This window comes from Halyomorpha halys, unplaced genomic scaffold (assembly GCF_000696795.3).
Source record: "Halyomorpha halys isolate HHAL.00 unplaced genomic scaffold, Hhal_1.1 Scaffold584.1, whole genome shotgun sequence".
In the NCBI taxonomy this organism is placed as follows: domain Eukaryota; kingdom Metazoa; phylum Arthropoda; class Insecta; order Hemiptera; family Pentatomidae; genus Halyomorpha; species Halyomorpha halys.
Window position 1 is genome coordinate 709,970 of NW_027116544.1, and position 26,266 is coordinate 736,235.

Here is a 26,266-nt window from a genome sequence, read left to right on the forward strand (position 1 = left end):
TTAACTGGGTTTTTCAATTTAACGGAAGAAAAAATTCAATTCAATATGGAGTACAGTAAAATACAAGCTTTGAATACGTATGAAAAAAAATTATATATGATTTATTTTAAATCTATTATAAATGTGTCAACGGCATTAAAAACATAAATAATAAAAATTAGTGATTCTTTATAAAAACTAATAAAAACAACATTAGTACTGAACATTTCACTTTGAAACTTGTACTAAACTTGCATATTGAAAAGAAAATAAAGGTGGAAATTTTTAACAAACGAAGTACACCAAAATAAAAAACTTGTGGAAAAAGTTATATTATTTTATAATTAATTGCTGATGAAGAAAGGGATAATTTTTTTTTGTCTGTGTGCAAGGTCATGCTCCTAATAAAACGAATGATATGACCGATAGTACAATCGCCTAAGGTTTTCTATTAATACATCTAACTTTTTACTAAATCCTATATTTTTTTACCTCATTGTTCTAGGCAGTTATACTAATAATTACTTTATAACCAGCTTAAAAAAAAACAAAAAAAAAAAAAAAACGTGAAAACTATACATAGAAAACATAATTAGATCTAAGGTCGATTGTCCAATTTTTTTTTATCAACCTTCAGACGTTCGGATAAGGTAAACAATTTTAATCATAGTAATCTTCATATTAATAACTTTGTTCGACATGTTCTTGAGAAGATGTAATTAGAAGGAATATCCCTAGGTTACTAGTAGGCTAAGTAAATAAACAAAATTGTTTTGTCGGTAAATCATAGCATATTATAAGTAAAGGCTAAAAATCAGGAAATTGGAGATTAAACTTATCTCGATATTTATAACACATTAGTACCATGATTGAAATGTATATTCAATTCAATGAGTCTGACGTGATTTGTTTAAACATCAATAAAAAAAAATTCTTCTCAAAAATTAATTTTTACTTAGCTGGTCAGCTACATATGTATGTTTATGACACTCATTAAATAAATAGACAAAAGTATACAAAATGAATTTAAGGGTTAAATATGAACATTTAAACCTAATAAACTGGTTTTACATGGATAAAAATAAGCTATTGTTAGGAAAAAACAAAATTTGAAAAATCGATGACGGTTGAAGATATTGGAAATACTATGGAACTTAGAATTAATGATGAAAAATGATTTTCATGACCGCTATAGATTAACTACGAGGTGTTTGTTATAAACTTTATTTTAAAAGTGGTTAGATAGAAATCTATTTCATAATATAGATTTACTAAATACATAAGTAAAAATAAAAATGTCAGGTTATTAATTCCGAAACGAGGGGGGAGGCAATTTATTTTGACTGAAGTCAAATATTATTTCAACCGTCTATTGTGTATTTTTATAAAAACAAAATTAATAATAACTCGCTTCACAAGTAATAATTTAATTTACTTTGAGGCAAATTTTATATATTCATATATAATGTAAATCTTTCCAGTAATGAATAATAAATCGAGTAATTTTTTTATATTTTTTTCAAAGGATAAGTCGAAAGGAAATTGAATTAAATCTAAATAAGGGAACTCAAAAATTATAAAACATGCAAGCATTATACTACAGATAGCACTGACCAGGAAGGAAGAAAATAGGTGAAGGAAGAAACAAACAATGAAGTTTTCAGGAAACGAAAGAAAATGTTGGGGCAATAATAGTCCGGAGAGGAAAATTCTCACGTATTACGGAAAACAGAATTCTCAGAATGTCAAATTTATCTTTTGTTAAATTAAACATAATTATCAATTCAATCAAATCAGTGTTTGGTTTGAACATCAAAGTCATGATTTTTACGAACAATATTCAGCTCAAATTTTTTCGTCTTTCCAATAAAACGATTCTGCTTTTTTTATAGGCACAAATGGCTTTTAAGCCTTAAGACTGCCAAGACTTAAAAGTCAATATTTAGTATAGACTAATATATATTTTTTAATACTATGTTAAGGAAGTTTTATTTATTTATTTTTTTTTAATGTTATGTTAAGGGAGATTTGGTTTTGCTAATTGGTTGTTATGCTTCTGGATGATACTGAGTATTTTTTCCCCTATTAATTTCATAATCCTTTGATATATTTTGATTGATAATTGGTTAAGAAGGCATAAGAATCTATTTAAATTAAAATGATGAATTACCTTGGAACACCAGTGAATAATGAAATAAATCAGAAATTAACATTATAATCGCTAGATTAAAAGAAACAGAAAACAATCCTATTGTCAGGGATAAATGAAAACTATTTCTGACTAAAATGGTGGTGATGAAAGCTAATTATTTCAATGTATTATGTTTATTCACAGCATTTTACTAAAAACAAATTATTGCCGTAGCATAAAAGATAACTTACAGCTAGTGGTAAATAATTTAAAATATGGCTACTAAAAATGATGAGGAGGAATGCAGAAAGCGTCTCGAGAAGGAAGAATCACGTAAAAACCACAACTCCACAACTTGCCAATGTAACGGCCTTACAAAGAATCATAAAAGCAAACAAATCTTCGGTTGTCATTTCTGCAAATCACTCTGTAGTCGGCCCGAACTCGGTAAGTCCATTTATATATTTAAAAAAAATTAAAGATAGAATATATACATGAGCACTCGAATTTGGAGGGAAAACAATTCTGGCAGATGTAAAAAAATTAATAAATTTGGAACTTAAGTGCAGGTTTAAATAGTTATCAAATTGATGATTTTAATATGACTTTTTTATTTTTTTATGAACGTTATAAATATAGTGATAGATTCATTATTCGGAGCCGGTAAATAACAATATAGCAGTGTATACAAACAAAACTATATCTAGCCTTGAAAATAATCTAGAATGTAATGACATCCAGGCACGACAAATGACAGAAACAACTGTCCATGGATATTAAGCCACATAAATGTCAGGAAACGAGATAGCATTGTTGCTGGGTTTCAGTAAATAGTAAGTAATCATGGTTTGCCCTGGATGTTTGTTGGGGAAAAGACATAAGGGATTTGGCTAGGCTGGATACTCATGGAAACCCAATGTTGCACCAAAAACAGAAAAAGCAAAGCTTGCTAATATAGGGTCTTTTTTTAAGCCCGATAGAACTTGAAATTGTAAAAAATAACACAAAAAATTAAATTGTAATCAAAATTTTTTTTTTATTCGAAAGATCAATACGTGACATTAACATTTGAAATTGATTTCGGGCATATGGGCACCGCGGCTGTTCTTGACGAAGCGTATTCTGTAAAATTGTGTTCAGCGATGAGGCGCATTTTTGGCTTAACGGGTTTGTTAATAAGCAAAATTGCCGCATATGGTCGTGCGATTTGACACCTCTCGATTATTTCCTGTGGGGCTACGTGAAGTCACTGGTTTATGCTGATAAACCAGCAACAATTGACGCCTTGGAGGCCAGCATTGTTCGTGTTATTCGTGACATACGGCCAGCAGTGCTCGAAAAAGTGGCCCAAAATTGGACGTCCAGAATGCGCTTCGTCAAGAACAGCCGCGGTGCCCATATGCCCGAAATCATTTTCAAATGTTAATGTCACGTATTGATCTTTCGAATAAAAAAAAATTTTGATTACAATTTAATTTTTTGTGTTATTTTTTACAATTTCAAGTTCTATCGGGCTTAAAAAAACACCCTATACCTTGAAAACCCCTGTTGAGTTCTCTTGAGGTGTCAGAATATTAGAGGAGAAAACAGAAAAAAAAAAATAAATTTCAACATCTTCGGAATAATAGCTACTCAGAAAAAGTGAAGAAATGACATTGTGTCGCCAACTGACCAAAGGATAATGTCAAGAGTAGATCGAAAGGCTCTTTGTCCAACTTCTATAGGAGATACAGAGGATACTCCTATTGTAGTAGGTGGTCTAAGGGAGGCAGTTGGATAGAAGAGGCAAGTATGGCAACTTATAAAGGAGTCTCGAAGAACCCACGACTAAAGAGGAAAAAGGTGATAATTTGATAACGATTCGCGAAGAGGAATTACTTCTAAAACAGTTTAATAAAACGATATAATTATTATAAAATAGAAACTAAGGTTGAAGTGGAGTAGGTAGAAACGTATCTGTTTTCCAAAGCTAATTTTTGCTAACAAAAAAAATCTGACATAAGCTCAATGGTCATGAAAGAAAAATTATTGCTAAGAAGAATTAAGAAAAATATTCAGGAATAATGTTGTAATAACCTGCAAACAATAGTGAAAAAAAATTATTATCTCATAAAATTAGCATAAGACATTTATTTAGAATAATGGAGTAATTTTATATTTTCATCAAATGTTATGAATGTGTACTTGTTAGGAGCTAATTGAAAATCAGTAAATGGCCTGGCGACAATAGGGAACAATGAAGAGTCAGGATTTTGATTCCAATAGATAAAATAAAAATTAAAAATTATATCTTATAATGGACAGTAATTAATTAGATAACCTTTAATGACCATAGATAATATGGACGTTGAATACGTTTTGAAATAAAAACAACTTACTACCAGTTCGAACGGGATATCTTGTGAGGGTAAAACTGACCCGTATGTAACTGAATTGACCTGCATCAAAGATAACTTCCCTTTTGTAGATATATCAGAAGAATCTTTAGTTCAATTAGACCAATCTTTATTCATCTACCATCAATAAAGTATTTATCAATAATAAGTTGATAGAGATTACAAATATGATTTATAAACATCAACATGTCAGAAATACCACTAATTTAAAAAAATCCACTTGCTATTAAAATTACAATAATTAGTAATATTAATAATTGCATGATATCAACCACAGAAAAACTAGACGAATTAATTTAATATAACATGATTTATTAGAGACTGATATCAAATGTTATGTTTTAGTTCACTTATGTTAACACCTATCTAAAAAAAAATGCACAATGGCCAAGTTTTACAGCTACTAATAGCAAGTCCCTGAAATAAAACCGAGCTGAGGTAAGTTAATATATTCTGGAACGATCTTTATAAAAGAAAAACGAATAAAAACGTGCAGGAAGTATCTCATAAGTTGAAATGAAGTGGATTTCTTTAAAAATAATTATAAATTGAAATAAAAAGGTTAATAGTTTGAATGAAAAGTAGGCTCGAAAGCCATTAAAAATCAGAAAGTTGAAAGTAATAAAAAAAAGAAAGGTTTGGCGCAGAATAGAGTACTTTTACAAGACAGAAAAAGTAAAATTGAATTGTTTTTCTTATTTATATTAAATTTTCATCACTTACCATTTTGAAATTTTCGGAATGTATCATTTATTTTTTTTAGATATTAAATTTTTTGATCTCTGAATGAACTTGTCGGTTAAGAATTATGTGTAGTGAGCAAATTAAAATAACGTAGTTATACTATTAAAATATGGAAAGGACGTAATATATCTGGAATTAAACGTTCAATCTAAGATGACAATCAATCTTACGTTTTTGATAAAACACACAAGGCTTATCACCAATCCTGAAATATAAAAAGTTAGTGAATCCAAAACAAGTTAATATTTTTTTTTTTTAAGCTGACCGTTTATTAGGATTTAAGAAACAAATTTTTATGAACTTATGACCCCCTCCCCAAAAAAAAAATCCAATTCGCAATTTATTCTGCTTTCTCTATTAAGGATATAATAAAAAATAAAATAAAATTGTTCTGATACAAATTTATTAGTAATAAGAATTTCTCAATTTTTAAGTGGAAATGTATAAGTTGAATTGTATGCCCACTATGTATGTATCCTTAAATGTTATTCATGTAGCTAGTTCCTTAAAGTTTTGTTAATATTTGTTAGGAATAGAATATTGTTAATAAATTTACCTTATTTCAATCCAGTTCGTTTTGCAGAAAATTAGTGATATTTGAAAAAATCATGCAGACACAAAGTATTACGATTTTTCAAAACAGTTTTTAAAGTGCTTTTAGGTATAAATAAAAATAGTAATCAAGTCTTTTCTTAAAAGTACACTAATGTTTGATAATTTTGTACTGGTACAGTGGCGGGAGGAGGGTACAGCAAATGGGCCTAAACATGAATTATTACATAAATATATTTTTACTTTAAAGAAATATGGATAAGCGAGGTAGATTCGATCAGTTAATATATCAATAAGCCAAAAACAGGTCTCACAGATTAAGGATATATTTTTCGAACAGTTTTTTGTTCCATTAAAAATTTATTTTACATTTGCAACAAGTTTTAAAAGTTACCACATAATTATTGGGATCTAAAATATTTCTTAGATTTATTTCTTAGTACTTAATAACGACTTTAATTTTTTAAGTCTTATTATTTCTAAATTAATTTATTTTTTGTATTACAGAGTACTTTTCGTTACACAAACTTTTATTTTGAAACAGATAGAAAAAAACTTTTAAATTTATTTCTTATTACTTAAAAATTATTTCAATTAACTAAGACTAATTATTTCAACTTTAATTTAGTTTGTTTTTTCGACTTGAATATCTTCGTGAATTAATATAAAGTGATGTTAAATATATTTCTACTATTAAAAATTTTATTTTTTGAGTAAACAAATATTCATATATTTAAAACATTCTGTCATAGAGTAACAATATTTTTCAAAGATTCATATAAATAAAACAAAATTATTAAAATCATTATATGCAACATTATAATCATTTTTAATTTTTATAAAAGTTACAGAATATTTGAGAAATTATAGTTTATATTATAGATAAATATTCTAAAAACCCTAAAATGTAAACTTACGACAGTTACGTTTGTGGAAAGAAGACTCGACTGACCCTCAAGGTTCGGCCAGAGCTGCAGGAAGCTGACTGAAGCGAACCCCCACCGCGAGCGGCTATATCTCCCAGTGGATCACGTGAGAATGCGTGTATCAAACTGGTGTCAGCGGTCAGCACCTATCGTAACGCTCTCATTTATTTTTAAAAAATTCTTCCGCTTCGGGTACGGAGATAGTTCCACAACAATTAGCTACGTCAAGGAACTCCAGTGACGACAATGGGAGTGCAATTCCACAGATACCGTGATGAATCAAGAGGAGGCGGTATCAAATGCGGTTGGACTTTATAACACTCTTGGTACAATGGTCCAGATAAACAAGTGATCTCTGATCAAAGGATGCATACGTTAGTCTTTCATAAACATACAGTATATTAAAAAAAATTAAATCCAATTACTAAAAATGGTAAACTTTCATTTTAGGTTTTTTTTCGTCAATTTTATTCCAATCATTTCCAACTATAATAAAAACATTAAGAATTGCAAAATAACTTTCAATATGGCCCTTGAATAACACGAAGGCTTCGAATAACAATATTTAAAATAAAAGACAAACCACTTGGAGGTGTGGGAGAATTAAAGATTTTGGAACAGTGGAATCATATATGAGATCAGAAACCTTGTAAAGTACTGGAGTCACCTTAATAAAAACTACAAAATCATAAATTTGATCAATTTTAAATAGAAAAATAACATTAAAAAAAATTGTGTTAAATAATTATTATAGAAATACTTATTACAAATAAAATTGCGCTTGGTAGACTTCATGATATCCAACACTACAAGTCTAATGAACATACACATACATTTCTAAGGAATTATAAATTTAAATTACTAATAATTAGGTCGTCTTTTATTGGTAACTTCATGTTCATAAATGTTAGTAAATAACATAATAATAATGATCTTGTGTAAAAACTATAAACCGTCACCTTGGTCGTCAGCATTTTAACATTATTTTTCTCATCTTGAACATCACTATGGAAAATCCTATCGACTTAAATTGATTTGTGATGAAAAACAACAAGGATATATTTTGGGATGAAGAACATACATTTGAGAATATATATATATATATATTTTAAACATTAAAAGCATAAATGGTACTGTATTTTATGACAATTTGTGGGAGAAGTTAGGATAAGACTCGCATTATAAAGAAATGAAGAAATTTGTTGTTCTTTTATGATATCCTATATGGATCAAACCAAAAGTATCAAATTTATTTACATACCACAATAAAATTTAAAAGTGGATCAAGTTAGGTTATGTTAACAAAAAAAATAGTTTATATGGCTTATATTTCCAGTTCCCAAATTTTTAATTAAATGTTTACGATCGTTTTTCGTTTTTATCAACGTGACATCCAATAGAGTACATAAAAAACTAATCAAATAGAACTATATTTTTCAAACATTGGACTTAACGATATAAACATTTTTTGATCGGATATTATACAACTTCAACCACCAAGTTTTAGAAGAGTTCATTGTTCATACAATGAAAATCAGAAAAATATTTTTAAGAAAATGGACGGCATGTTTGCCGTTATGAAGGGGCTAATAAACAACAAACAGAATGAAAGAGCAAATTCAGTCAATGCCAAAGATACAAAAAAAAAAGTTATAATAAACTCATAAACCGTTGCCTAGACATTGAAGGGAACATCAATATAACTTAGCACAGAGATTTCATAGAGCAAAAAAAAACGGAAATGCCTGCTCGTTCAAAGAAGATTACTTATTGATAAAAAACAAGGTCATACACAAAATTATCGAATTTAATAACTCACATCAAAAATCACAGAGCATTCATTTCATTCAAATATAATTTGAGCGTCAACAAAGTACTCAAAATATTATGAGAACCTTTTTCAAAAAACATATCACGTGTTACACGAAAATAAACTTCAAAGTACTGAATAAAATCCAGTCCATAAAACATATATCTGCAAATAATTTTAAAAATTAGTTTCTACCACACTTTATACAGACGTGCATTCATTTTTTTTTGTCACCTACAACTAAACTAGGCAGGATGCATTCTAGCGAAATAGCTCTACGGTAAAACAAATTTAACAGTTAATTAATATTATATTAATTTGGTTATGCAGTATCTCGTAAACCTCAGAAAACAAAAAAAAAAATTTTTTTCACATTTTACTAAAAACTCAAGACATATATTCGAGACCAAACACGGAAACACATCTCTGGCGGTTCATAACGGTTGGTGGTAGTAATTGGTTAGATTAAGTAAAGAATTACGAAATTTTAGGTCTTTGTTTTAATTTTTCACCAATAGAACATGAACCGTGTATCCTACCGAAGTTATGGTATAAGAAATTTAACAGCATTAAAGTCTGTGTTGAATAAACATTTTTATAATATTTGGTCGTTGGACTCCAATAGCTGGTTCTAAGTGCCAAGAAGTTCACATGCAACTAGAGAACATGGTTTAAGACCATACCACTTGACCAAATTATTTTACTACTTTATGTTACTCATTCGAAACAGAATTCAATGTTCTTGATTTGTTTAATTATGAGTTATAATAGCATAGCTTATAGACTTCACAGCACTTCAGACCGACAATTGGAGTCCAAATAACAACAGGAGCAGGTGGATTACGACCTTACCACTTGAACCAATGTTATAGCACTTATTTGAAGTAGAATTTAATGCAATAAAATCATTAATGCCACCACTTTTTCGTAAGAATTCACATTTTATGATTTACAGGTGAAAAACAAAAAAAAAAAATCAAAATAATTTCGTGATTTGTTACAATGTTAACCTTATTGTTCAATAGTTGTACAAAGCAAAAAAATATGCACAATGACAATTTTTTTATATAATGCTGGGCTGGGATAAATTGGAAATAATTTGTGATGATCATTTATAAAAGGGAAAAAGGATAAAAACATGTGCAGGAAGTAATTCACAAATTGAAATGACGTGTATTTCCCTAAATTGAATTTTATTGAATTAAAAAGATTAAAAGTTCAAATAAATAAAATAGACTCTAAAATCAATAAAAATCGGAACCATCCCGGTTTCGCAAACTATGTTGAAAATAATTAAAAAGCAAAGCTTTAGAAAAGTAATAGAATAATACTAGGCAGAAAAAGTAAAATTGAACTGTTTTTCTTGTTTTAATGTATTTTCATCATCTTACCATTTTGAACTTTACTTTTTATGATTTAGTAGTAAGAAAAACCGAAATTTTCGTAATTCGTTACTTACCGAATTAAGCAGCTGCTTAGCAACCGTTGTTTAATAATGTCAAATTTGTTTTGCCGTCTAAGAAGGCAAAAATTATTCGTTTCTTTAGCAAATTAATTGGCTGACTAGTAAACGGTTTAAGCTCGCCAGAAATGCATTTGTATATTAAGTGGAGTAGAAACTATTTTTTTTTTTTTTAATTATTTTTAGATGTATTCTATGGGCAGGGTTTTATCCATCGGGGCTAATACAATTACATTTTTGGATGAATGCAGTAAATAAATCAGTTAGGATTTGATATTTTCAAACAAGTTCTAAGGTTTTTTTTATCTCTAAATCAAGTTTGATAAATTTACGAAATGTTTATGGCGAAGACCAAAATAAAATATTTTATGCCTCTTTAATATGGCCTTGGTATAAGCTTCCGGATTTATTGCCTAAACTTATTTGGCTATCAAATTTAACGCAATAGTAAACAAAGAAAAAATATAAAACATTTAAAAGTTAGTCCTAGGCCTTCGTACTTCCTCAAATTCTAGCTATTACCAGAAAAGGGGAGAGGGATATTTTTTGTTTTCATTAAAAACAATCTATTACGATGAAACTATTCCATAAACGAGAAAACAGAAAAAATGGCCCAAGGGACAAAGTTAGATATTTATAAGGCGATGTTCGTCCCTGCCCTCATGAACGGAGAAAAACATTAGACGCAGAGCCGAAGCGAGCTCTGTTATTGTTATCTCTGATAACAAGCACTGAAAGAATAAATGAAAGAAACAGAAAGTTTTTCTTGAACATTTTTAAGAATTTGATAGTATTGTGAATAACAATGTCAAGTTGAACTTTTGATGAAACGATGGGAATTGATTTGGAGAGAAAATCCTATGCTTTGAAACCGTTAAAAAAAATTGAGTATTGTAGAAAACATTACGGAAATGTATATATAAATAAATGGTATTTGATGTTTTTTTCCAAGTAGAATATGTTCATGAGAAATTAATTGAGTTATTAAAACGAAGATAAAAATAAAATTTTTTGAAGAAGTTTGTCGGGGGGTGCGGTCAGCAAAGAACAACATAAATAAACAAAACCATATTTATTTATTTTATGCCGACGTTTCGACCTGAGTTTCAGGTCTTCATCAGGGGTTGTGTCGCAAAGGAGGGAAAATGGTTTTGTTTATTTATGTTGTTCTTTGCTGACCGCACCCCCCGACAAACTTCTTCAAGCATTAATCTACGGTCAACTATCTACACCTCAATAAAAATAAAATATATAAATATAGGAGATTCAATCAGATATACGACAATTTTCAAGATAAAATTTAAATAATTTTGACTCAATTTAAAAAAAAAAAATCTATCTACAGTTTCTAGTGACGCTCAGCTTTTAATCCTAACAAATGAGCGAAATCAAATGTTTGTTGTTTTTTTTTCGTGAGAATATAGAATTTAAATTTTAAACGTGCGCTAATGACGATATAAGTTTTGCAATAGCAACAAGATTTAATTTAGTCACTTGGGAATACGTACAATTAGACAAAAGACGAACTACGTGTAGAGGAGATTCCTTTACCTTGGACGCTTTTTCTTGAAGTTTCATAAAAACTAACTAATGACGAATTGTTTTCGTCATTTCCTCACTTTATTTTGAATAATAAATGTGTCATTTATAGCTTAATATTAATTCAAAAATATTCAATTGAGATATTAGTAAATCTACAGCCCCTAAAAAATATATAATAAGGAATGTTAAACTCATTAATATTTAATTAAAGGTAGGAAATATAAGGAAGTTTAATATTTTATGTAGCTCTGATAATAAAAAATATCTAAAGAATAATAAAATGCACATATAATTTTTTAATACTTTATATATATAAAATTATTATAATAAATTTATTGTTATGTTATGTAACGATAGTGAATAAAGATAATTTATTCATAACACTCAAACTTCTCCTACTTCAACAATTTTTATAATTTGCTGTCACTGAAACATTAACCCGTGTTAACATATAATTATTATTAAAAAAAAAAAACATTGAAGTCTAAGTAAAGAATTCTTTTTACAAAGATATTGGCAAAACGATGGTCTCTGGCCACAACAGAAAACCTAAAATAGCAGATGTTGTAAGCCAAATATAGATTAGAAAACAAGAAGATAAGAAGCTTTTTTTAGAACATGCAACATTTAAGTTCGTAAGGCTTACAAAATAAGTCAATGAAAGAATTCTGTTGCTAGATTAAGTAAAATGTTTTTTGTTTTATTAAATTTGGTGCTCTGGGCGCATCATACAGCTTGCACGTACTAACTTACATTCCTAATTTTAGATTAGATCAATGGGCTCGTTTTGAAATCAATGCTATTACTGGGATTTTTGAAATAAAATATATATAATTCTAAAAAACAAGGAAGTTATAATTACTTCAATGAAGATAAGACCTATCTGGTATTATAGATTGATTTCTTATTGAGTCACCGAGTTAAAATAACGATTAAAATCGTTGGAGCGGTACAGGATAAAATCGAAAAAAGGGGTGAAAAATGATACTATAAAGTGGCACTTACGGTCAGTCGATTTTAGCGGAAAACCTTTTGTTACATGTCAGGCATATACCTCCCTCGATTATATAATTTCAGTTTCATACGCTTTTTAATTTTTGAGCTAAGCTGTTCACATAGACCACTTTGTGAAATTTTATTTGGACTCAAGGGGCCTCAAAATGTATATTTTGAAAACACAAATTCGAAATTTTGTACGATCACTTTATTTTCCTTTATTGTATATGCCTACGTATTACATATAGGTAAATGAAATATAGGTAAAAAAGGAGTACAAAACAATTTTTTTTCGTCAATAATCCAAAAGAGCTATTTCGTACCGTTGTAACAAATACGCTTAAGCATAAAATTAGTTTAAATGTAATTTATTAGGAAAACCTTGATGTAAAATTTAATTGAATAATAAAATATAATGATTAATAACGAGATATACCAGATATACATAATGAATGCTAAAAATGAAAAACATAAATAAGTAAAATAAAACTTATTTGTAGTTTTTGTAACAAGAATAATTAATTATTAATCACCTAACAACAATCATGTTAACTTTTGTTTTTTAATAAGTAGGAACATTAGGCAAACAATCATACTTTAGTTAATTTAAATTAAATATACACTTTATAAATGTGTACTTTTTTTCTAGAATTACAACAAAATAAAAAAAATATTTGTTTAAACAGAATTAATTAATTAAACAAAGATGGACAGAAGGGAAAAAAGTGAATAGGAAACCAATGCATATTTTAAGAAGTTGATGGATTATTTTATTTTAGTATATTAAAGGCTATCATAATACAGTATTATAAATTATAACAATGTTATAGGTTCATATGTATTTTTATTTTATTTTTTTAATAAAGGCAATACATACTTTTAAAATTAAAATTTATTTTAATAAGATTAAACTTTTTATCGTTATTGAATTTATCAAGGAAATAACATAGATTTTATTGTGGAATTAAAAAAATATAATCCATAGAAAATTTTCTTGTCTTTGGATCTAACGATATAAAGAAACTTTTTTATTTAATAAGTAATAATAAATACGAACTTGTAGATGAAATAAATCATCTATGTACTTTGGATAACTTGATTAATTTATTTTATCGATTTTCGAGGTACAATATTCCATTGGCCATGGACTACGAGTACCATAACCATTTTAGTAAAATAACTTTGCACAGGAAAAAAATAAATATAATTCTATTGGACTTCTCAGTCAAGAATTTCTCTATACGTACCCGTATTTTGTAGAAGCAAAATATTGAAGCGGGTCAGAATAAAATCCTGAAGCGTAACCATGCACACCCCTTCCTTCCACTTTCCACTCTCAACACATTCAAACTAATTTTTGTACAATCGTGCACAAGTTTTACAAAATAAATGTAAAAACTTTTATTTATTAGTACTAAGCAGGACACACTAATATTAGCTATTTTTCTTTACAATTAAAAATACTGCTTTTCAGTTAACAGTCACGCTAAAATTTGTATTGGTGCATATTACAGAATTCGAAGACACATATCTTTGAACTTACATGGTGTTTACATGATACCGGGACGATTGCGAAAAAGATTATTTATTTAAAGATATTGGAACACAGGGCATGGAGAGTGATTGTCATGCAGGAGATATGTGTAACCGCATGATGTTGATAAGATAAAGCAAATAATCTAGAACATCTTTGTTTTGCAAATTATTATTTTGATTTTTTTATCTCCAGTTCCTAATTTTGTTCTGATTTATCATTTGTTGACACAGAAAAAAAAGTACACAACCTGGGCAAGTTAATGACAGATACGGTAAAAGAATAGTGGCAGAGAAGAAAACTGAATAAATTTTTATATATTTAATAACAATAAAATCTTTATCTCATAATAATAATAATAATAATAATTATTATTATTATTATTATAATGTGAACTGCTACAGCCCAGGAAAAGTCGGAGGACCAGTACTTGGTAAGGAAGTACTGTTTTAGAACAGTTATTTTTTCAGGATCACACTCAACCACCAGATTTTTCTCTAATTCAGAGTACTCACTTTATGAGGCTAAATGAACACTAAGGAGTTCTAGAACCCACAGGGTTGACTCAAGGCTACAGTGGCAGAGTAAAGAGTTATCTACCACAGCCGTATTCGAACGCGGATTCTGAGTCATATCAGCACCTTACCTCTGTGTTACCCAATTCCCTATAAAATCCTTACATAAAACCGTTAGTTAAAGAATAAAATTACTCGTCTTGGATTGTGATTCCTTTTTACACTTACTTAAAAAAAAAATATATCTATAGATTCATAAGACGCTCATATATCTGCCAACACTCAAAACAAAGGAAATTTAACTTACGATAAAGTAGTTTATGACACTTATCTTCGTAGGGGTAGAAGTTTTTATGATATTCACATATGAATATAAATTTGGTAAATGAAAATTTGTTCAAACAACTATAAATCAATTTATTTTAGTAAATTGCATGTAAACTATTACTCCTAGGAAGATAAACATCATAAACTGCTTTATAGCTCATTAAACTAGCTTTATTTGAGTGCTAATAGACATCTGTACGTCAAATGGTTTTTGAGATATAAATTTTTCAAAATAAATTCACTAACTACTGATCTTTCAGTATGTCCCATAGAACATTTTTATGAAATGTTGCTTTTAAAAAGCTATATCTCGACAACTATTTAACGTAAATAACTCTATTAGGGCTCATAGTTTAGCAAATTTACTCTTCTTTAAATGACGTTCTCTTAGGTTTTCTTGTGTTGTTCCTACTTTTTAAGATATAGAGCTCTGAATGAAACATTAGTTTTTTTATCGCTTTGAAACAGCCGCCATTTTTTATTCCCCCTACCTATACTTGGCAGACTCATCAATTTTGACTAGTAATTATACATAGTTTTCATTAAAGTAATCAAAAATTGGGGTGAGATAGCTGCCTTTTTTTCTCCTCTTGGGCTCTTGTACTATAATGATCGATAGTATTACTAGTAGACCAAGCAGTAGTGATCAATTCCGGACACAAATAAACTTTCAAAAAGTAATTAATGATTTCGTAAATAAAAAATCAACGAAAGAATTAAATAAGTTAATTCTTAATGATAATAATAATAAGTTAATTATTGATAAATGAATCAAGAAAAGTAACTCTTGTAAAGGCTCGGAAATTTTTTCTTTTTAATTTACAAATATTAAATAAATTTTAACTAGCTTAATGTTTATAACCCAAAGTTGTTCAGAAAATAATTTGAATGGCCCCATGGGTAATCTGGAGGGTCCCTAGATCTAAAGTAGTAGGACACTAAACTTCCAATTTTATAATAATAATATTCTTTTTTCTTCCGGGACTAGTTCCTTCAGAACAATATTATGAGCATCGACAAGAGCCTTAGTGCCTTAGAGTTTATAATAAAATTTTAATTCTTAAAGGTATATCATTCACAAGATCTAATTTTTTTTTTTAATAATTTATTTATTGTTATTTACAACTGTATAAAAATATATAAAAGTAAATTTGCTGTAGGTGACATAGTGACATGATACAAATATGAGGAGAATCTATCCATTGATAGAACTCCAATAACATTTCTAGAGGAGAAGATTTCGAGGCCATCTTCTTGTCAGACGCCTAGGAGGATTATTAGGTAATGAAGGAGAAGCCAGGTTAGAAACAAGTGGATTTGGGTGATTGGGAAGTTTATCATGGAAGGAATGGTATCTGGTTTCGGCCAAATCGGCAACATATGGGACATTGAGGTCCTGATGGATGACTTGATTTGTGACAAAATAAGAACCATTAAGGATTTTACGAGGGATTTTGGACTGGAAGGATTGGATTCGGGAAGAATTTGATGGTTTAGTGGAGCCACAAAGCTCAACTCCGTATGTTCAGATAGGCCTTATAATAGTCATGTAGATCAGTCTTTTGTAATGGATTGGCAATTTAGACCGTTTGTCTAGTAAATGTAAGTCAAAATCGACGACCAGTTTCCTGTCTTTTCAGTCTTGTATGAGAATTCCATGCCAGTCATTTGTCGAGATATAGTCCTAAGTAACGGATTTGTTCGACAGGAATAAGTGGGGTATTATTAAAAGATACTGTAGGGCAAGAGGTCATGGGTTTACGACGAAGGGTTAATGTGATTTGGTGGGATTTATTGGAATTATTTAAAAATAAAAAGTATATAATAAAACATTATAATATATACCGAAAATAATCAATTGGAGAAGAAGAAAAATTAAACAACAATGAATAACAAAATATGTAAAAAAATAAATAAATAAGAAAAAAACAAATAAAATAAAACCCTCTATTTATTATATCATAAATCATAGAGTGACTAACTTTTAATGAAATAACATGAAGAAGAATCAAACACAAATTAACTAAAAATAATTAACAATTAATTTGCATACGTATTACAAAAGTTAATGGAGTGCAGTCGACACCTCGACACTAGATAATAATTCATACCCTCCTATTTTGAAGACGTGTAAGAATAATAGGTTTCCCCCCTAATTAATTCATAAAAACATTATTATAGTTCTTAGAATAGATAATGAAACATAACTTGAAATACACAAAGCCTTTTTTGACATAACAATTTTGGTAAGTTAGTTCATTAAAATATGTTAATAATTAAATCGTATCAAAATTCTGATTTATAAATGTTAATTTTAGAGTTCTATCAATGGATAGATCATCCACATATCTGTAGCATGTCATTTTATAATTAACATCTAAATTACTTGTCGTATATATTTTAATACCGTTGTAAATATCAATAAATAAATTAAAATTAAAAAATTAAATTAATATCCTCGAAAGAATTCTACTTCTCAGGGAAACACATACATTTTATAATTTTGTATTTTATAATGTTATAATTCGTAAATATAATTTTAGCTAGAAAATACCGATTAAAAAACGAAGTAGGTGCCACTTCATGAGAAGAGGGAAATCTCTGATTAATAATGATCAATTACATTTCCAAACAACGGAGTTATTTCTTCATAATCTATACAAATACAGCATTTAACAATTGAAAAAATAAAAACAAATATACTCACCTTATAAGTACTTTATTTTTTATAAACTAAAGTATTATATGCGTGGTGATATTCCATACAGAACATCCTAGTAATGACTGATCTTTTCAAGAGGACAGGAAGGGAGTTAGATATTGGAGCTTGCAATTACAAATGATGCACCTATTTCGTTAAAACTATCCCTGATAACAAAACAATGTTAGGAAACAAATACGTCAGCGCTTCAACAGAGAAATAATATATCATTCCGCAATTCTTTTGATTAATCGATTAAATATATCGTGGGGCCAACGGAGTGCCCTTTAAGATAAGTGAACACGGAGTAACAAAATGATCGATATCCGTTTAAATGAATTGTGTCCTTTACGAAATCGATAATAATTTAAATTATTAATAATGTTCAACGTGAAACGATAACAATGTATTTACGTAATTAGTACGATAGTCGCGCATCCTCAGCTCATTTAAATAATTATTGCGATAAAGTAAGTTATATTGGAACAAACTCCTCTGATATCTAGCAGGAAAATAAGGGATGATTAATGAAAAAATACTTCTATTTTTTTTTTTAAATCCTTATATGAATTAACTGATTCAGAGGTGATACAACATAGTTTATTTTATTTTATTCTATTTTCTTTGTTTATCTTTATACCTAGTAATTTACTATATTGTTCCTTTGCAATATTTTAAATCATTTTGAAACGAGATGACAGATGTTTAAAAATTTGTTCCAATACGTTCATTACACTCATTTCACTTACCCCCTTACTTGGATAGTGAAAGTAAGAACTGACTGTAGTCATAAGGGCCATGGAAACGCGAAACCATTAATCCTAATGGTGGAAAAGAATAGTGCACTTAGCTCACCAGTTTGACATTTGCTTAGTTCTTGCTATAACAGATCTTACATTTATAAGTTTTTTTATCACTTCATAACCTTCTATGACGTTATATGTATGATATAAGTATTACTAAATTCCTTAGTTTTTTTAAACGATATGTTATACATTTATATTACTATATATGATATTTATTATTTATTAATATATTACTACTCATTATATTAATATTTTCGGAACTTAGCTTTTGACGTAAGAATTTTTTTTTTCTCTTATGTTAATAATAAAATCTTCCATAGTTTACATTTATCCATTTTTATTACAACTAACATTGAAAGTAGGCTAATAATTTCAAACATAAAATTAAATTGATTATTAATTACTATTATAATAGCTTATAGTAATTAGCTTAGTTTCGTAATTGTTTTTTACCACACGCACTGTTTCAAAACATAGGGCCTTAAAACTTCTATTTCTTTTCTCTCTCGATCTCAAAAGTGAAAGTAAAAATGTATACGGAACAGTTATCAAAAAGAGAAGCAGGTCAATGAGAAGAGATATTAACGGGGAATTTCTGACGATACGTAAAGAAAATTGTACTAACCTTTGATCAGAGTTAGCATTCTTCATGGGTCTTGGTTTTGAGTTCTATCTTCAGTAAATCTTGACACCGAACTAAAAATATACAATCAAATTTAAACCAGAGTAAAATAACGAGTTAAAAGAAATTAAAACTAGTAATTCATTCTAAAGACCTCCAGAGTCGTGATGCGGCGTATCTGAACAATGGGTAAGAGACACATTCGATTCCGGGCTGTTCTAAGGATTTGTTCCAAGTGAGATCGATCTGGCACGGTCCGCAGATCTCGGCAGGATAACTGCGTAGCCAACCGAATACAGAAGTAGCGGTACGTAAGGACAACCGAAACCAAGGAAACAAACATTGTCCTTCCTTCAAAGATTAGGAAGATCCTTCTTTCAAAGTTTGAAAATAAATTCAAAATTCATCTGGGTTAGAAACGATAAAAAAAATAATCTTCAAATAGCTAACACAACTATACACTGATAGCTCTGACAAGAAAATACAATGGAAACTTTTAACGGCTTAGCTCTCTACAGATATTCTTAAATCAATGTTGTAACAGGATCTTCAAAATTTTTACATCATAATCTTGCTCATCGTTCTTGATACTATGTCCTCTTTTTAATAGGTTACTTTCTTTCAATCTAAACATGTCATCTTCTCTAAGTAAAAGCAGAGAAATTGTAGTAAAAAATACACGGTAGCTTCCGAAGACGAACGAATCCGATTCGTATCGCATGGCAGAGCTGCTTTTATTGTTAACTCATTGAGTTATTGTGATTGAAATAACTCTGAAAAATAATTTTGTTTAATGTCGTAGTTAAAATATTTTTTTGCATGAGCCCTTCAATTACTAATAGAAAATAGACGTCAGCTGTATGCTTGATAATACGAGAAGAAGATTATTAAAAACTAGTTTGGAAATATCTTAACGGATGTTGGTAGTGTAGTATATCAAAGCAATCTTTACAATGCCCATGAAGTATAGTTTTTCTTGAATGAATGAATAAAATCTCTACTAGCATCAATTTGTTAGAGATACATTGCTTGTATTTTATTCATGATGACAGGCGGAGATGAAAAAACGTGTGATGTATGAATAATTAACGAATTGTTGTCACAGTGTTGCGTGCGCTGAAACAGAAGTGAGCTCAATTCTCTGTTCTAAATCATTGCATAGTTAAATCGCCATGGAAGGATGTCACGGAACGAGAATATCTTTGCTAAATTAGAGTTTTACAAGAGTCCTGAATAGCCTTAACAAGACTACTGGCACTCAAAATATAAAAGTAAAGAATATGTACAATACTGATACTCATAATATTTCAAGCAGAGTACATGAAAAGTAATCTGTTCTCAAGAAAAACTTCAAGTATAAGAATGAGGAATGTGCACGGTGGGTAGAGGTTCAAAAAGGAACCTTTGCTAGGCCAACTGTGAAGGATATTGTGAGTGTTTTTGTTTTTGAAAAAAATCACAAAACATACACACTAAAAAAAAAAAAAACTTCACTAAGTTTATATCTATTACAAAATTAAAGCGGGCCCCCGCTGTGTGTAGATTGTTGTCCTAGTGAAAGAAGATTGAAAAGAGTACCTTCGCCCGCCATGACGAGATAAGCAGAACGTCAAGTTTACCAGAATGCAAGCAACTGAGAGTAGAAAGAAGAGGCGCTTGGGCCGTCGTATGTTCACAAAATGATTGTATCTAAGGAATTATCAATAACAGTAAGTTCTCTTTTTTTTAACATAATAAATAATGTATATCTGTTCACATAATGCAATACTAAAATCATATGTTGGCCGCTACACCGACTTATCACTCAAAACTACTAAAAAAATATTAAATCAAAGTGATCGTACTCATAATTTAGTTATATTACAGTTTACTACAGTTTTGAATTGAATTATATATTTTATAAAATTACTTTAAAATGCTTTTTTAAACAAAAAACATAATAATAATTAGAATAATCTAGCCATTTCTTAAATCAATTGTACCAGGAACATTTTTATATATCAATAAAACCATACCATCCCTTTTGGGATGACATACGGGGATGAGCTTATTCAATTGGACCAGCACTGCCGATATTGTTTCACTCCTCAATTCTTCTAATCTCAAATTACAATATAAAAATTTTCCTGCAAGAATTAATCACCGTAGCTCCCTTCCTCACCACTTTCGTTTCATCTCCGTCACGAAATCTATTTACTCCCACATAACGGTTTTTTCTTGAATTGTAGAATATAGGTAACGATGTTTTACTTCAGAAAGTGAAAAAGTAAGTTTTACATAATAAAGTACCAGCTTTCATCAAAACTTCAATTAAACTTTATTTTAAGGCATCAACCACTCAATGGTCATTACTCCCTCAATTTCCGAAATTTTGATTACTCGTGTTTCCTTAATTTCTGAATTTATTTTTAGTCATTACTGACTTAATTTCCGAATTTAAATGTATAATAACTATTGAAAAAAAGAGGAACTTGTAGACAAATTTGATTATATTTTATGGTAAAGTTTTGAGTGCTCAGAAATTCAAAAGGTTTATCCACAATCTGTCAGTTATCCTGCAAAATTGAATGGAGGTCTGCTGATAATTCATACAACGATTTGAGGGAGTCGTAAGCTCGGCATACAGTTAAAAGTGTTTAACGGTAAGTCGCGTTCCGCAAGTCTGACATGCAGGTAAAGAATCGCGGGCCATAAGATAATCGTGGGTCAGGCGCGAAACCTTCTCAACTCATTGTTTTTATTTCTAAAGTTCATTAATTGAAAGTTTAAATACCATTTTCTTCATTTTAGACCAATGCATAACCGGAAAGCTAATACATTTACATTTTTTTTTTTAAATAAATTGAAAAACTGTATGAATCAAAAAGACGGGACGATTTATCGGCGGATATGAAGATGCATACAAGTTATTTAATAACTTCACTTTATATTAGTAAATATACGCTAAAATTTCCTGGACTTTCCCGGGACTCCCTGTCTGTAAACACACAGTGAATACGAAAAGATTTAGTAACGGAATTATAAATTAAAATAATTAAATACAAGAGATAATTGATTACAAGTTCACCACAATTTTCGATTATTATGTAATCAATTAACAAATTGTTCAATCATTTAAAAGTTTGATATAATCGATCATAAAATTAATCATAATTGTTGAGTATCTGTATACTTGATTACACTTTGTAATCAGTATTAATATACTTATATCGAAAAAGTAATTACCACCTAACAATGAACTATTAACATTTATAGTAATCAATGCTATGTGAACATCGTCGAGTGGTGGAGAAAGAAAACGAATAGATAAAGAAAATAATCGCATCACACTGGTTTATTATTAATATTTTTTTTATCGTTTGCCTAAGCAGTTCGTAAACAGTGAGTGAAAAATATATAAATGTAACTACCTACAGACGAAATAAAAACTTGTTCTATGAAAATATCACTCGAATCCAACAAAAAAAATAAATATTTTCCTCGTGATAAAAGTCAATATCGTTCGTAAGTATTTAACAACCTTCATCGATCACTTTTAAGAAACAAAATAAATCCTATACTTTTGTCAGCTTTATCAAAACGAAAGCTATTTATTTTATGATTAAATCTAGCAAGAATATGAATAAACCTACAAACCTAAGCTTTATACATATCAATCTTTAAAGATTTCCTTGTTTGAGGCATTATGTCGTAAAACATGGCATCTGATATTTATTGTGATTTGAAATATTTGTCTTCAACGGATGATTAAAGGCTGATTTAATGGATTTTTTAAATAATGTTACTATTAAATGGGTAATTGGCTCCATCCTTAGTAGGTAATAGTTTTTTAACTATTTAATGTCCGACGTTAAGGGCTCTTCAAAGCGATAGGTTAAAACCATTTAAAGTTTTAAATTTTAGATTTCAACCCTCCAAATTCTCAAAATTCCATATAAACCTTTCCAACCATCCTAATCCTTTGGTTCAAACCTTATCAAGTTCCACCCATCCCTACAGTCCACCTAGAAAGTTGAAACGGCAGTGGCCAAGAGACTTATTAAAATAAAAATGGACAATTGGAGTTCTGGCAATGGTCAGATTCTCCACTCAAGTTGAGTGATTGCGGCTTTAGCGCACTTGCTCAGCCTCCACTGGCTCATTACCAGTGATGCGGCGAGAGGGATGCGCTGGGATCTCTTGAGCTCTGCTCTACCCCTCACACGTGGGGGATAGAGTGGGCTCAGGGATCCTCAGGTCGATTGTGTAAATATTGTATATATTATTTTATTTATTTATTTTCATACAGATAGTTTGATTATGTTCATCTTGTCTATTCTTTTGTTTGTATATATTTTAAGAGAGTTTTTTATTTATTTATTTTTTTTTATTTTAGTATGTATGAGATCATTCATCAATATTACCTATTGCCCACAACTGTGTGGCAGATTGTAATATCTATCAATAAATAAATCTATCAAAAAAAAAAAATATTTCAACCCTGCAAAGTGGGGCGAAACATCGGACATTAAATAGTTAAAAACTATTTGTTCTTTTTTGACCGCAACGTAACCCTGACCATCCTTTTATAATTAAAAAAAAGTTATCACTTTTTCAGTTAATACGTTTTATGACCGAATACCTCGTATATAGCAAATGGGGGAGAAATAAAACGGAATTGAAACGATTGTTAGTTTTAGAAATCATGCACTGTCACGGAAATGTGTTATTCAACAGAGAATCCTTAATTACCAAGCTGTTAAATATAGTTTTAACCGATAACTGCGATGGCCCGTATCGGCACAGCGACAATCTCAGGCTGCCTCTGAACCGTGAAGGACGTGGCTATGATACGGGAAACAATCGCATCACGATAATCCCACAGGTGGACGCTTATACCACTGTTATCGAGGCTGATTACTCGCGAATCAGGGCCCATTTGTGGAAAAAACAAGACAATTAGAACTCCTATTATACATATTATCTCATTTCGGTGAGAAACATTAGTTTACCTACACACGATGTAAACTACAAATAAAAAAAAAATGTTAAGGAATGATGAAATAAAGTCTGTTACAGTGCGCACATCACATAGTCCCGCCTACTTTGGGCTGAAATCAATCATCACTCGTTTTAGAACTGATATTATTCACGGTAACAAAACTTTCCCGAACTAATTTTCAAATGAGTCTTTCAGTTTACAGATTGACTAACTCCAGTTCCAACAATTCAGAGAGGTTACAGTGTTGCGAACGGATTCCAATTTCTGAATCGCTTTACAATCCGGTTCTGCCCCTTCGGTGATAGTATTAGAATAGTAGTTAATAATAGAAAATGAATGAATTGAAAAAAAGAAAATATATAAGATTAAATTATAAATATTTATATATTTACATAAATTGTAGATAAAAAAAATAGATGTATAAAATTAAAGTCTATGTTAGTAAAATGAAGCAATTAAAATATTATAACTGAGAAATAATAAAGAATTATACAAATTGATGATAAAAAAAAGAAAACAAAACCAAATGAATGAAAATTGAGACTCTTCTTTAATAAAACAAAATATGTCCTGAAGGCCGTCTAAAGAGTATGAAGAGCATAGAAATATTGACGCTGTAGATGATAGAAGCTGTAGCAGGTAGAATTCTAAACGCTGTGACTAGTAGCTAATGGCTGTGGCGAGCCTTCTGATAAAAAAACAGTAGATGCAGTCCATTATCCTACACCATAAACCGTCAGTAATACTTTTGTTGCAAATAAATAGCGAACTTTACCATTAAACAACCTACCCATTATATATTAACAATAAACGATTAATAGATAGCTTCCTTTTATTTTACCATTTATTCAATGCTAAATTGTCACAGAATGAATATGGGTAATTGTTGGAATCATTTTATCCAATAATACATCTTGCAAATTGCTAAAAAGAACTAAATATTCAATAACTATGGTGACATGAAAACATCTGTCAAACAGGTAACACGGGAAAATGCACTGCGCATGCGCCCACCACAATCGTGGTGAAACAGACGTTTCTTGAGAGTGTTATATGTCATTCTCTAGTACCTTCTAAAAATATATATTTTTTCTTTATTTGGCTTTCCAACGATATTATACGATGTTACGAATGTTATTTCCGAAAATGCGTTTTTAAGCTGAAAACATTTTTTTCCCCCTTGAGTTAATTATATATATTTCAAAGATAATTATATACCTAGATTAGTTAATTATAAACCTTTCACGGTTTCTGTTTGTCCATTTTTCATTACTAATAAAAATAAGAAAGGGTAATTACTTAATAAAAATAAATAAAGGTATTTAAGAGAAAGCTATTTTAAAATTACTGTCATGCCCTACTACCTCACTGACAAAAAACCTAGCTAATATTATGGACTATTGAATGGTAAACTGATATATCATTAAATCAAAAGTTCAATGTTTAATCGAAATTGTTAGTTTTAGAGAAAATTGAAAAAAATGTAAAACATCAATTATATAAATAAGACTTTCAGTCAGTCGATTTTAATGAAAAAAAGCTACACTTTTGTTTTTCTGAAACTAGTGAGGATTAATTTCAAATTCAAATAAGCTAGTAAGTGAAAATTGTGTGATCTACACTTTACACCTTAAATTCAATTATTAATAAGACTATAATCGATTAAAATATTAAAAAATAAATGAATAATACATACTGTTTAATAATTGTTAACTATTAACATCTGTTATGAAAAGTGGCGTGTTATTAAATCACGACTCGCAATCAAGCAAAAGTTTTCCAATATGGCCCTGGAGCCTTTACAAGTTGAAAACTCAATTAGTTGGTTATATTGGAGTGCGAGCACTGGACCACTAAATAGTTATAAACGTCGACTATTATCATAGGCTTTGTGGTAATAGTTTCATTGTGTCTGTAAGAAAATTGTAAACAATTTTAATTGATGTAATAAAAATATAAATATTTATAATTGACTTGAGCAATTAGCTGTAAATATGAAGAAAAAACTGTTAATAACTTTGACAAATCAATTGTATCTCTTGATGATGACCTGAGGGCCGAAACGTCCGTGGAAGATAAAGAAGTTGAGAGACAAAGATCAAAGATTTTGTACTTTTTTTTTTTTTTAATATTTATTTATTGCTATTTACAACTGTACATTGTAATACATTTAGTAAATCTGATCTAAGTTAAATTGGAGTGTTACAGGCGTGTAGAGAAACTACCCATTGGTAGCACTCTA

General features: G+C 29.4%; 1 protein-coding gene across 3 annotated transcripts in view; it reads right to left on the bottom strand.

The window, feature by feature from the left end:
* Positions 1–26,266, bottom strand: part of Acsl (Acyl-CoA synthetase long-chain) — a 68,327-nt gene that overhangs the window by 27,464 nt on the left and 14,597 nt on the right. Inside the window, exon 2 of one of the 3 annotated variants that reach the window (XM_067053295.1) lies at positions 19,047–19,117. The exons of 1 other annotated variant lie outside the window; for it this stretch is intronic. In XM_067053295.1, coding sequence (XP_066909396.1) covers positions 19,047–19,072 — 26 coding nt within the window. In that variant the 5' untranslated portion in view covers positions 19,073–19,117. Of the gene's footprint in view, positions 1–6,719; positions 6,874–19,046; positions 19,118–26,266 lie in introns of those variants that run through there. One more of the 3 variants, XM_014426549.2, reaches the window with a different exon arrangement.